General features: G+C 40.1%; 1 protein-coding gene across 3 annotated transcripts in view; it reads right to left on the reverse strand.

Annotated features, from left to right (window-relative positions):
• Nucleotides 1-14436, reverse strand: part of LGR5 (leucine rich repeat containing G protein-coupled receptor 5) — a 115586-nt gene that overhangs the window by 24539 nt on the left and 76611 nt on the right. For 2 of the 3 annotated variants that reach the window (XM_019748991.2, XM_019748990.2), the window contains exons 5-6: nucleotides 5094-5309; nucleotides 31-102 (exon numbers count right to left, since the gene is read on the reverse strand). In XM_019748991.2, coding sequence (XP_019604550.1) covers nucleotides 31-102; nucleotides 5094-5309 — 288 coding nt within the window. The remainder of the gene's footprint in view (nucleotides 1-30; nucleotides 103-5093; nucleotides 5310-14436) is intronic. The other variant, XM_019748992.2, reaches the window with a different exon arrangement.

Genomic DNA, 14436 nt, shown 5'->3' on the forward strand with positions numbered 1-14436 from the left:
AAAAGGGAAACAAATAAAAGGTCAACTCACAAAGTCTCTAGGCTGTGGAGACCATCAAAGCATTTCTTTCCCAGGGAGTGGATTCTATTGTTATGGAGATGCCTGCAGGAGAACGTCACAGCGTAGTCAGGAAGGCTGCACAGAGAAACTTAGGCACAATATTTTGATTGCTTAAATCCAAAGAAACCTATACTATAGAATGCACTAATGCTATATAAGGGATACTTTCTTTAACAATTTTTAAAAACAAAAGGCTATATGCCCCATTCACTCTTACCACAGATGATTCTTTACCATAGAATTTAATAGTCAAGTTTTCACCTTTTGGGTTTAAGCTGTCACGGAGTGTATCATAATATGAGCAATGTGATTGATAAAAGCAAACTCAGGTTGTTCAGTGTGGTTTTTCAGCCTATTTTCCAGCGGGTTTTTTCAGCATAGCTTTCGGATGTAAGGCTTAAGGAAGACAGAGTAAGAAAGAATAGCTGGATTTCTGTAAATCCATTCCCTCTAGTGGAGGAAAAATTAAATCACCTACCTAGCTTTGGGTGGCTCTGTGGCATCATCTGTGTGTGTGAAATTCAGGATAGAAATTTGCTAATATCACCAAAAATGCCTTATTCTTTCAGACTAAGGTGTTTATTCTTATAAATATATGTTGGTTTCATGTGAGATCGATGTGACATTTATTGAGACTCTCCTACATGCAACACATGGAGAAAGGGGCTTAAGGGGAACCTAAAAAATTAGATAAGAGAGATGCTGGCTAGCTCTCAAAGTAGAATATAGTACAGCGCAAGAGATAGACATGTAATCAGGTAAAGCGGAATAATTGAAGGCAGCAGTGGGCTGGTGGGCAGGTGTGGAGTGAAGGGAGAAATAGTGCAGAAGAGGCTTTGCTCAAAGTTCCTGTACAATTTGATTCTACAGCCTTGCAAGCTGCTGTCATTTTCCTGTATCAGCATCAATTGACTATTATATTATACACATGGGGCATATTGCTACACTGTTAAAGAAGACTGATTATTTTTCAAACTATTACTTGAGGATCATTTTTTTCAGGAGAAATAATAAACATTTATGTATTTATTTTTAAATTAATCCACATTGATAGTTTTATTTTTATTCGTATCACTTCTCATAGAAGGCAGACACGATAGATTTGGGGATTGCATCAACCAATTAATTCTTTTTTGCATCTTAATTTTTTTATTTTATTTTTTAAAAAACTATTTTATTTTATTTAGTTATTTTTAAGATTTTATTGGGGAAGGGGAACAGGGCTTTATTGGGGGAACAGTGTGTACTTCCAGGACTTTTTTCCAAGTCAAGTTGTTGTCCTTTCAATCTTAGTTGTGGAGGGTGCTGTTTAGCTTCAAGTTGTTGTCCTTTCAGTCTTAGTTGTGGAGGGCGCAGCTCAGCTCCAGGTCCAGTTGCTGTTGCTAGCTGCAGGGGGTGCAGTCCACCATCCCTTGCGGGAGTCGAACCGGCAACCTTGTGGTTGATAGGACGCGCTCCAACCAACTGAGCCATCCGGGAGCTCAGCAGCAGCTCAGCTCAAGGTGCCGTGTTCAATTTTAGTTGCAGGGGGCGCTGCCCACCATCCGTTGCGGGAGTCGAGGAATTGAACTGGCAACCTTGTGGTTGAGAGCCCACTGGCCCATGTGGGAATCGAACCAGCAGCCTTCGGAGTTAGGAGCATGGAGCTCTAACCGCCTGAGCCACCGGGCCGGCCCCTGCATCTTATTTTTTGACATTCAATATTATTTTATATTAATTTCAGGTGTACAGCATAATGGTTAGAAATTTATAAAATTTATGAAGTGATCCTGCTGACTAGTGCCCACCTGGCACTATACATAATTATTATAATATTAATGATTATAGTCTCTATGCTTTACTTTACATCCCTGTGACTATTTTATAACAACCAATTTGTACTTAATCCCTTCCCTTTTTTCACCCATCCTAAGTCCCCCTCCCATCGGGCAACCATCAAAATGTTCTCTGTATGTATGAGTTTGTTTTTGTTTTGTTTGTTTATTTATTTTGTTCTTTAGAGTCCACTTATATGTGAAATCATATAACATTTGTCTTTGCTGTCTGACTTATTACACTCAGCACAGTACCCTGTAGGTCCATCCATGTTGTTGCAAATGGCAAGGTTTCATTCTTTTTAACAGCAGAGTAATATTCCATTTATATATGTACCACCTCTTCTTTATCCTGTTATCCATTCAGGGAAACCCAAGTTGGCTTCATATTTTGGCTTATGTAAATAATGCTGCAGTGAATATATGGATGAGCACATGCCCTCGAAGTAGCATTATGGGTTTTTTTTGATAAATACCCAGAAGTGGGATTACTAGGCCCTTCTTTGTCTCTTGCTGTATTCTTTGTTTTAAAGCCTATTTTGTCTGGTATAAGTATTATTACCCCAGCTTTTTGTTTGTTTGTTTGTTTCCATTTTCATGAGATATCTTTTTCCATCCCTTTGCTTTCAGTCTGTGTGTGTCTTTTGATCTGAAGTGAGTCTCTTATAGGCAGCATATATTAAGGGTCTTGCTTTCTTATCCATTTAGCCCCCCTATCTTTTGACTGGAGCATTTAATCCATTTACATTGAAAGTAATTTTTGGTAGGTATGTAGTTATTGCCATTTTATTATTCATATTTTTAATTTTTTTCATCTTAAAGAAGTTCCTCTAACAATCCTTGTAATACGGGTTTGGTGGTGATGAACTCCTTTACTTTTTTCTTGTCTGGAAAGCTTGTTTGTTTTGCTGTTCTGGGTGTTTTCTGCTACCTCATCTTCTAAATTGCTGATTCAGTCCTCTGCTTCGTCTAATCTGTTGATTCCCTCTAAAGTATTCTTCTTTTCAGTTATTGTATTCTTTATTTCTGTCTGGTTCTTTTTTATGTTTTCTGTCTCCATTTTTATGTTTCCTATCTCTTTGTTGAAGTTCTCCCTGAGACCATTGAGCATCTTTATAAACAGTGTTTGGGACTCTGCATATGGTAGATTGCTTCTTTCCATTTTTGTTTAGTTCTTTTTCTGGAACTTTGTTCTGTTCTTTTATTTGGGACATGTTTCTTTGTCTCCCCATTTTGGCTGCCTCCCTGTGTTTAATTCTATATATTAGGTAGGTCTATTATGTCTCCAGGACTTAATAGAGTGGATTTATTTAGTAGGTGTGTTATGGGGCTCAGTGGCGCAGGCTTCCTGGTCACCTAAGCTGCGCATTCCAGGTGTGTCCCTTGCGTGGGTTGTGTGTGCCCTCCTCTTGTAGTGGAGCCTTGGTTGCGGTTTACACATCAGTGGGAGGGCCCATTGCTTGTGAGAACTGGCCATGACTACAGTGGAGGAGTTGTGATGCAGGGGCTGATCCTACCCAACAGGATCTGCCTCAGCAGGGCTCTGGTGCCTGCCCAATCTGTCCCTTGTGTATGTTGTCCTTGAAGGCAGCAGGGAGATGCCCCAGCTTGTTTTGAAGTTGGCCACTGGGCAAAGCAGCCCCAGGGCCACCTGGGAGGGGACCCACTGCAGGTCAATTTCAGGCGCAGCCCATGCCCCACCCGGGGCCACCCGGCAGAAGCCACAAAGAAATCTGTAGATGGCTGCCACCCATGCCTTGTTTGGAAGTGCCTTGAGAGGTCAAGCTGTGAATCAAGGCCAGCTGCTGCTAGTACTGGGCTTAGGGCAGCTCAGCCAGAGGTACGGGACATACTCAAGCCAGGTAATACTTGTCTGGATTCTGAAAACCTTTCAAAGACTGTAGGAAAGTCTGCGGTATGAGGCAAGGCAGATGGTTTGTATGAAAAAGCCACTGGAAGCGGCATGGGTATGCTTGAAAGTTGGGTGGGGCGGGGTCTCAGAATCACCAGGTCAGGGTGAACGAATGGTGTCAGCCAGCTTGCTGGAAACTAAGATATGGCGGCTGCCTGCATTTGCACACTGCGAAGGGGGAGGGCTCAACAAAGAAACAATGACTTCTGCCTGCTCCTCCATCCAGAAGAAAGCTGCCCCTCCAGCCTTCGTCCTGCAGCCAGACAACTCAGTTCCTCTTTATAGGTCACTGTTGTCTCTCCAGATGCTGCCCCAGCTGTGGAGCTCAGATTTCATTGGTAAGTCCATGTGCATTCCCTTTAAGAGGAGTGCCTGGGACTCCAGCTGCCCTCCGTCTCACTCAGCCACAATCTCTGCTGGTTTTCACAACCAGAAATTATGGGGATTTCTCTCACTGGTACTGGAACCCTGGGCTGGGGAGCCTGGTGTGGCACTGGGACCCTTTGCTCCTTCAGGTGGGACCTCCGTAGCCGAGATATCCTGCCCCAATTTTCATGGCCACATGTGGTGCGGGACTAGCCCACTCTGCAGCTCTGTCCCTTCTACTGGTCTTGAGGTGGCTTCTTCTGCATGTCCTTAATTGTGGGGCTTCAGTTCAGCAAGATTTTAGGTGATTTTCAATGATGGTTGTTTTGTAGTTTAGTTGTAATTTTGATGTGATTGTGAGAGAAGGTAAGCACAGCGTTTACCTACTCCACCATCTTTCCTGGACTCCTACTTGAGAATTATTTTGATTTGTTAAAATAATGAAACCTAGACCTATGGGAGGAAAAAGTCATACACATGCATAGCTCATAGTCAGGTTTGTTCTTGCTTCTCTTCTTCTCTTTTCTTGGTAGGGGTTCAAGAAGTACTTATTAAATAATCAGAAGGGCATATTTCAGTTTGACCTGAATTATAAATTGCTATCAGAAATAACGCATTTTTACTAACTTCAGTCACTGTGCTGATTGTACAGTGTGGTGACTACGTGTACAATATACAATGGGTTTCCCTAAGGAAGAAGTCATATTTTATTATCTTTGAATGCCCAGCAGTGCTTGGCACTTAGCAGATGTTTGATAGATGCTGGTTCATTCTTTTACACAATTAGAACACTTATGAGTCATTTTGGGATGGTGTTCTGGGGGTTTCCATCCTCAAATGACCCTATTCAAGGTTAGAAGGGCCAGGACTTTAAGGCCAAGGTCTTACAGTGAATTTAGAAATTTTAAAAGGGAGAGAGAAAAAAAATCAATAGAACTCACAGAACTACCAAGCTGGAGAGGTTTCCAAAGGCATAGTCTGGTATGTGGTGTATTTTGTTGAGGGCCAAGGTCATGGCCTGCAGTGCTGATAAACTTCTGAAAGCTTGGACCGGGATTTCTGTCAAAGCGTTGTCATCCAGCCACAGGTGCCTCAGGGAATGCAGGCCACTGAAACAGCTTGGGGGCACGTAGCTGATGTGGTTGGCATCCAGACGCCTGGGGGAAGAAAGCAAGCAAGAATGGGAAAGGGGCAAAGCCTGGGCAGAAGATGGGCCTTGCAAGAAAGCCCTCAGTGTGTTGATTCGCAAGAGTAAAACAGGGCCTGAGGCCCTCCTGATCCCATAATGTCTGGAGCATTTTGCTCTCCTGGTAGGTAGGCTCTCTTTCTCACCCAAGAGTAGAACCATTGCTTCATAGGTCCCTAAGGTTTTAAAATTCCGTGGCGATTCTCTTCCAGGCTTGTGGGTAACATGCTTTCATGCATAGAAGTGTTCTCCCCTGAGGTACAGTATTTCCCCGAAAATAAGACCTAGCCAGACAATCAGCTCCAACGTGTCTTTTGGAGCAAAATTAATATAAGGCTCAGTATTATATTATATTATATTATATTATATTATATTATATTATATTATATTATATTATATTATATTATATTATATTACATTATATTTTATTATATTAGTAAAGACCCGATCTTATATTATAGTAAAATAAAACTGGATCTTATATTAATTTTTGCTCCAAAAGATGCGTTAGAGCAGATTGTTCAGCTAGGTCTTATTTTTGGGGAAACACAGTATAAAGTTTCAGTGTGAGGATGTTTTATCTTTCCTTTCTGACACCAGGAGAAAGACACCCTCTCCCCTCCCTCCCACCCCAAGCCAAATACATGGCTTTGCGTTCCCGGGACTATTTTGAACATACTAAACATACTAATCTACTAGTTTGTTCATTAAGCTCTGGGAAAAGATTATTTCAGTATTTGAAAGGGACTGAGAAATTTTTAAAGGCTGTTAGAGATAGCCTCAGAGAGAAGAGAGGGGACCCCCTCCTTTTTTCTTAGTATACAGTGCCGAAAAGCCGCCAAATTGCTGGCTTTCTTGCTCATCCTAACCGTTTGCATTGGGCCGATGTTTGTTTTTCTTGACCTTTTAAATGAATAATGAAATTAACAGCATTCCCAGTTTTTGCTTCCCCTTTCCACACACCATTTTTTTTTTTTTTTTTTTTTTAAATGGGGAAATAGATCTAAATATAAGTCTGGGTAATGAGCTCTTGCAGCTTCAGAGCCAGCAGAGGGAGTGCAATGCATTTATTTCCCCCCAACCCAACACACACTGTGGCTGAAATGACAATGCCTTAACTTTTCTTGTTGAAGTGGCTGAACAGACACAAATTAAAATTTTCTGTGAGATGCACAATCAATAGAACCACCATTACTCAGCTATGTGTCACCCATGTTTTTCCAACCTGTTCTTAAGGCTCACACATTTGTTTGCATTTTTCAAAGCCAGGATTGAAAAAAAAAAAGAGTTGCGTTTTAAGCAATCCATGTATTTGGAAGGATTAGAAAATCATGAGTGGATTTTGAAAAATATTTTTGTAAGCATTTAAGACTAAACAGATGTAGAAAGCACACCAGGATCACAAAATAATCCCTTGTACACCAAATCTAAATAATTTAGAAATAGAAAGAATTCTCTGAGATAGGGAACTAATTTATATGGAACGTTGCTTCCTCACTTTTGGTCACAAATGTCACTTCACTTGTCCTCTGGCTCCTACTTTTACTGATGGAATGGGAACAAGTAATGCCTTCAAGTCTATGGGCCAAGTGTTGATAATAACAGAGATAAGGTCACTGGAACAAATTGTAAGAGTTTCGTGTCAGAGCCCACTCACAATTAAATTTCCAGTAGAACAACTATCATTGTGAGCAGCCGAAGCACAGCTTCCAAATAGCTCAAGGTTCTGTCAACAAATGGAACTGGAAATGCTTAGGAAAACTCAACACCGCCTCTTCCCTTTTCTCCAGCACCATGCTTAGCCCACATGCAAATAAGGTGTAATTTCACAGGGGATGAGGAGGCGATTGTTTTTGTTCAACTAGAAGTAAAGTGCATATGTAAACTCTCCTTCATGATTGTACTGATTACAGAATGAAGACTGTGTCATTAATGAGCTTTCGCATTTTAGTTGACGTACTGTCCAATTATTGCCCGTTGCTTCTGCACTGAAACTCCAAATAACTTCTAGGTAAGAGTTCTGAAAATGACTACCCTTAAAGTTAAGTACAAACATTGAGATACATTTACACAAAAGGCTCTCTCAGCATTGAGTCATAGCCTTGTCTTCTTTGATGTTTAAGTTACTACCAAAGTTTCTACTGGATCTTGAAGTGACCCTGGGATCAGTTTCCAAAATTAAAAAGTCCATTTCTCTGGGTAGATGTCTTTTATGAACCACTTTTTTTCCCCCCAGGAAAAATAACAAAAAACAAAGAAAAGGATGTAATCTGGCCTCTACACTGTAAAATTAGAGTCATTTGCTATCTGAAATGAAATGAGTAAGACAGGACAATTCTTCACAGTTCTAACGCTCCAAGTACTAATACTCCTAGACCCAGTACTCAGGTATCCTAAGTGCAGCACTAAAAGGTGTCTCTGCCTGAACGAGTTCTTCCTATGAGAAGCTCCCAATAAATGATACTCCTTCTAAATAGTGTTTAAAGCCCATGTCCACCTGGCCTCAGTGGTCCAAACCTAATTCAGAGAGTGGTATATGTTCACACTCAGAGACATTATCTGATTTAATCTTAGCAGAAGATCTCCAGGTTAAACTGGAGTATGGAATTAATTATCCAGCCACTCGTATGGGTGGTTCTTCCAGAATAAGGTTAAGACGGTGGACAAAGCAGCTGGCAGGGCACAAGTTGTGCCTACTCAGTGAGGAAACCAAGAGCTCAGATTACATCAAAAATCTGGTACTTTGTGTGTAGGCATCTCAGAATCTGTGAATTAGCGCAGAGATTTGGGGTGAAAAATCTTGGGTTCAAATCAGTATAGTAGCTCTGTTCTGTCAACAAATGAAGCTAAATCAACTTTCACATCTGTAAAATGGGGACGACCCCGCTCTATCTTACAGGGTTGCTTTATTAAAGAAAATTGTACAATGGAGCTTTGTAAACTATAAAACACCCTAATTTTAAATCATTTTTACTTGAAGCTGGTTAACAGTTTGTGTTTTTGTCTTTTAGCCATCAAAACCATTCAGAAACAAAGAGGTAAACTCAAATTTTGCCTTAGTCAAAAGTTACTTAAAATGAGTGCTAGTTTGCCAGTGAATTTCAGTTCTAAGAAATGCAGACTACTTCTTTCATCCCTCATAACAGAAGTAATTAAGAGGTGTCTGCAAAGAAGAGAAGTCACCCTTATTTTAGCCTTCAGTATTATCATTTTTTGTGTGTGTGTGTCTCAATATCACAAAGGGCAAAAAGTTTTGTTCCTGATACATTATTGAACATACCATCTTCTTTCTAAAGGCTGGAGAGGGAGGCAAGGAAGCTAATGTGACTCAGTGTTCCATCCTGGGCACCTGGGTGGGTGGAGGCTGTGTAAGAGCAGGGATGAATGTTACCCAGTATTGTGTAAAGTAAAAACAAAACGGAACTGCATGTTCACTGTGAATGAAGTTCTGTAATATCAATGTATTCTATGTGATGAAGAGCTAGAGGGTAAGAGGCAAAAAAAAAAAAAAAAAAAAAAATCGATCTTTTATGTCAGACAATGGTCAAAAAATGCTCATTTTCTTACCTTTTGTCTGAAGATTTTTTCCATAATGTTTTCATGTATAAAAGGTTCATTGTACAAATTTTATTTTTAAAAAGAAACATTTAAAAAAAATCTGCTCCACATCCCTGAAAGGAAGTTTTGATTTCTAAATGGCATTATTGTAGGGATTAGAGAAACTATGAAATCATTCTTGCTATTGTTGTTCCAGAAAATGGTCCATTACGTATATCTTTTGTATGATACCTTGCCAGTGTATCACACAAACTTATATCTTTGTTTGAGAATGTCTTTGATGAGCCATTAACCACAAGAAAGAAAGCATTAGTCAAAAGATAAGTCATTGATCTTGGCTAATTCCATATCTGAGATGACTGTAATAATGTCAATTATTAACATGGATGACTTGAGAAATGAAAAAGCCAAAGGTGTGAAGAATGTTGCAGCCATAGTTATAATAACTTATGAGCATTCTTTCAATAAGCAGAATGATGAAGCACTACATTTTCATGACTGACATTGCTATTTTATACTTGGATGAGCATTTTTCTTCATAAGTTTTAAAGTGACCAACTCTCTTGTACATACATTTGTATATTTTGTGAGGCCATTTTGAAAAATTCATGAATAGTCAAAGACCACAGTGATTTTGTCCATTTATAAAATTTTAAGAAATTAAAATATTTTTAATTATTCTCTTATTATTTGCTATGACATGAAATTATGTAGTTCCAAGCTTGTGTATAATATAATTCAATAAGGTACCTTAAATCTTTGTTTTGGTGAAATTTTACTGCTTGGAAATTTTATTGCTTTGGAACCAATGGATCATTGGAGTTGAATTTATTAGGAGATCATTATGATAGTATGATCAGGATAGAATTTAATCTATATGAACTCTTTTAGATTCAATTCATATTGATTTATATGGATTCTCCATAATAATATGAGTCACTTTTGTTGTTAGTATTCTGTTTTTTAATACTTATGGAGTGGTCACAATGTGAAATTTTAATAAAATTTCCCTACCATATCCTAGGAAGTTATTAATCATATGAATATATACAAATATCATGATTGCTCATATGGGAATTTCTGCTTTTGTTTTTCTAGTATTATCCATCTTATTTGTTGGTAAACTTAATGTGAACCAGGAAGAAAAATTATTGCCTTAGACTTACTTCTGAAAAGGCAAAAAAGATTTTTCCATTTCTCCAGCTTGGGGAGAGAGAAAGTCTGCCGATTCACTGAAGTGCAGTAATTTTGAGACCAGTCAACTGGCTTGACTAGTAGCCAGATGAAGTGCCAACAGAACCAAACCTCTGTCTCTCTGGCATCAATGGAGAGTGCAAGATTCCAGTGAGAAATACATTTAAAGTCAATTTATATTAAGTTGCTCAGTTTCTCAGAGGGCATCACTGCTGTGAGTTTTATAACTGGAAGATGATCTACAGCCAAAGTAACATGAGCGTTAACTTCTTCAGTTTCATTTTTCCCATAGAAAACAAAGCCCTTCTTTTTGTTAGAGGCACCATTAGTCTCCCAGGTACCACCAGTGGTTGAAATCTGGGGGTCATTTTTGAATCTTCCATTGCCTTCCAGCCAATCATTCACCAAGTTCTTTCCATTTATCTTCATCTCCGAGACGCTCCATTTCCACTGTCTAGTTCAGTCTCTTATCTCTTCACACCTGCATTTGGAGCCGGTCCTTCTGCCTTTGATCTCTTATCTCTTCAATTAATCCTGTAGGCTGCTGCCAGATTAATCTCCCTTAAATTGTGCTCTAGGTCATTGCCCTGTTAGGAATCCACAGTTCTTCCACATTACCATTCCTTTCAAACCCAAACTTCCATTCTGATATTCAGAGCTCCCCATCCACCTTATCTAGCCAAACTTTCCTCTCATTGCTTTGTCCCAGTCAAGTCCTTCCCACAATGCTTCTGGGCCTCCTGTTCATGAGCATCCCCTACCTCCTGCTTATCCAAACCCCATCAGCGCTCTAAGACTTAATATTGTGGTTCTTCCCTGAACCCTACTCTTGAAGTGGAAAGTCCTCAGCTAAGACAATGGGAAAGCTAATTCTTGTAGATAGATCAACTGCAAACTCCCTGAAGGAACCACTAGGCTCCAACTGTCAGCTCAGGAAGGGAAGGTAGGAAAAGGCAGGATCCAGAGACGAGAGTTTGGAGCTCGTGAATGCAGGCTTCAGTCAATCTGGGGGAGACTGGCTGATCCTGAGCAGCCGTGTAGAACATCACTTAGCATTTAAGGCTTCAGTTCAACAAGTATTTCTTGAGTGCTTTCTTTGCCTCAGTACTGTACCTGGCGCTGGAGATCTAGCAGTAAACCAGGAAGACACGATCCCAACCTTTATGGAGCATGTTTTCTGCTGAGTAGTCAGATAATCAAATGATTACAATGAAGCGTTAGGTGAGGGGAAATGTATGGGGGGAGGACCTAGCCTAAATTCCACTTTTCTTTAGATCCAAATCTGGGTTTCAAGCCATGTGACATCTTTACTTAGTCGTTCCTCCTCAAACACGTGTTCAAGACCAAACGTATTACCACACACCCCCACCCGCCCCAAATGTAGTCCTCTGCCACTGTTTCTTACCTCAGCGATGGGCTGCATTAAGTACACTGTTATATCAACCAGACACTTAGGAATCACCCTGCATACCTCTTCTTCCTTCATTCTTCATAGCTAATTCATTACCAAATACTGGTAATTTCATCTAAATATTTGTCTACTCTATCTGCCTTTCTACATTTCCACGGTCCCCATCCTGACCAAGTTCTCTAGTCTCTCCTAGACAATTTCAGTAACCCAGATTTTTTATCATGCCCTTTCCTGCCTAAAATTCCCTAGTGGATTCCCATTGCTTTTACAATAAAGACTAAAATCCTTGGCATGTCCTAAATGGCTTCCAAGGGGTCTGTACCCCACCTGCCTCACTAGGCTCAATTTTCACTTCTCTCCACCTCACTCTTCTGCTTCAGCCACACTGACCTTCCTTCTGCTTTGTGATGTGCCAGCTTCCCCACACCCCTTAGCCCCCAACCCCCACCCCACTACAACGTTTCACACATGAAGTTCCTCCGTCTGGAATGCTCATCCCTCTTATCTTTATAGTAGGAATAAGATACCCTTTTCTCACCCACGGTTTCCCCATCAGGGAAGTGGAGACAAGTCCCACCTCACAGGTAATGAAGGATCAGACAGCCACATGCATAGGGAAACACCAGAAAAGGATGGCTGGCCCACACTGTAAGAAATATTGTTGTCTTTTCTTCTTCAATGTATTTATTTCTGTGCTGCAGCATTATAACTCTTCTTTCTTTTTGTCAGGTTTCACAAGCCTACGTCTAGAAGAGCATGTGTTTTTGTCAAACTCCTTTCTGTGGCATTAGTGCATTCTGTTGAGTGCCCATTCTCTGCGAGGGTGCTCTGAGGGAGGTCAGATAGTGTGGTAGAAAATGGGCAGACTTTGGAGCCATAAAGACCAGCGTTCTTATCCCAGACTCACATTGAGCATGACTCCATTACAAGCCACATGACCATGAGAAGGTCAGTTAACCTCTCTGAGCTTTTTGATTCCTCATCACTAAGGAAGAGGGAATATCTCAGCTCCTACCACCTGAGGTTGTTGCGAGAATGAAGTGGGATGATGCAGGTAAACTGCTTAATAAATACCAGTGGCTATGGTTTTTATAAGCCTGGGTGTTTAATCAGTTCCACATTCTGATTTTGTTCTTGCAATGTTCCCATACGCTACTGCTTCTTGATGTGCCTTTTTATAATTCATCACAGACCCCATCTATCCTGCAAAGGGGGAAACACTTTGTCCCTTTCACAACGTTCCTTCCCATAGCTGTCATCCTGTTAGCTTCTCCAAAGAGTTTAACCTACTTTCCAAAATTAACTGTCATTTCATATCACAAGGCTAAAAAATGTATATTTTACTTCTCATTCCACAGCATCTATGTTCTCCTTTAGATGTTTGTCTATTGGATATGACTGTCATGTATGTGATTTATCATAGTGCTGGCAGATAACTTGATGTAAGGATCTTTCACGCATGATTTCTTGCATAAAGTATTCACATTTTTTTCATATATGATTCCGAGGGCAATGCTCAAATTTGAACTCTTGCTTCTTGTAAACACTGTGTAGAAAGGGCTTTGTGTCTGAAAATAAATTTCTTCTAATGTTTAAATGGGGTGTGGGGAGCAAGGCAGAATTTCTCCTCATAACAATTCACTGGGTGCTGGTTTGCACATGGTTCCATGAAATGAACTCAGTGAAATAGACAAAACCCTTGGCTTCTAGAACTTCTAAGTCCACCTCCATCCCAAAGTATACCTAATAGTCTCGCACTTTTGTGATAAAACAAACCAAAACTGTGCTGTATTTTCATTACGTAGGCTTGTCGTTTCTCTTTCTGGAGACTATTTTACTGGAAGGAATAATGTCACTAAAACTATTTTTTGAAAAAACTCTTTGATCCTTTAATCGTATCCTGTTGGCTACCTCACCTTGCTTTCTTTTTGTCCGCTTACACCTCTTTGTCTTCTGGTACTTCCGTACCATTCTTTGTCCTGGGTCCGAAACCCAATAGGCTCCTGGATATTAACAGAAGAAAACTGCTGCTGGTTCTAGATTTGGCCTGAGCCCCATCTCTTCCGCCTGCCTCACCTATTTCTCGTGCTTACTCTCTTTTTGAACTCTTGTGAGCAAAACCCTACTCTGAAGAGTCTGGGTAAAGTGATGGCATTTCACAGGGTCCAGGAGTAGGGTCTGTAGCCCTGAAGCTGATACCACGAAAAGATGTATAGGCAGAGTATGTGCCAGGCAGGAATACACATTGTTAACATATAGCCTTGTACTCTGAAGAGGAATATTAGCTAACGGGAGAATAGAGACAACACTACAGATATGTCTAATTCTCCTTTCATTTTCGATTTACCAACACTATTTTTGTGATTGTCCATATTCTACAATTAGCTTCAGTAGTGTAGACTTGGAATTATATTCATTAAATAATACTCTGGTGAACTGAACAAACATAAACATGTCATTCTCTTTGATCATCTTGAACTCTACTAGTGACAGTGAGATGCTCGAATGTCATTAATGACTATCAACAAATGAAGCAAAGATTTTTTTCATAGATCAATTTCTTAACTATTAATACAAATGTACACGGGTATAGGAGGGTTAAGTTTTGAGTTTCCATCAAATCACTGTAATCTGACCCTGGTCCTGAAATGACTATAATGCCAAAAGGTTTTTGGTGAAATACAACTCTTTGTGAATTCTGATTACATTTCCTATTCCCTTCCACAACACAGAAAGGAAATGAAGTTATATGTGATTACATTACCAAAAATCCAGTTGGTGTCTGGGCAGTCACGACGATGTCAGAAGCCAAATGTGTGTATTGTACAGGAGCCTGCTCTGGGCTACTGGGCTCTGGCACATGGACTCACCCTCTTATTTTTTAGGGGGGGGCAATTTGTAAGCATCAGGAGAGAGTTAAAGGAATGCAAATATA

This window comes from Rhinolophus sinicus, linkage group LG02, assembly GCF_036562045.2.
Source record: "Rhinolophus sinicus isolate RSC01 linkage group LG02, ASM3656204v1, whole genome shotgun sequence".
NCBI classification, from domain to species: Eukaryota; Metazoa; Chordata; class Mammalia; order Chiroptera; family Rhinolophidae; genus Rhinolophus; species Rhinolophus sinicus.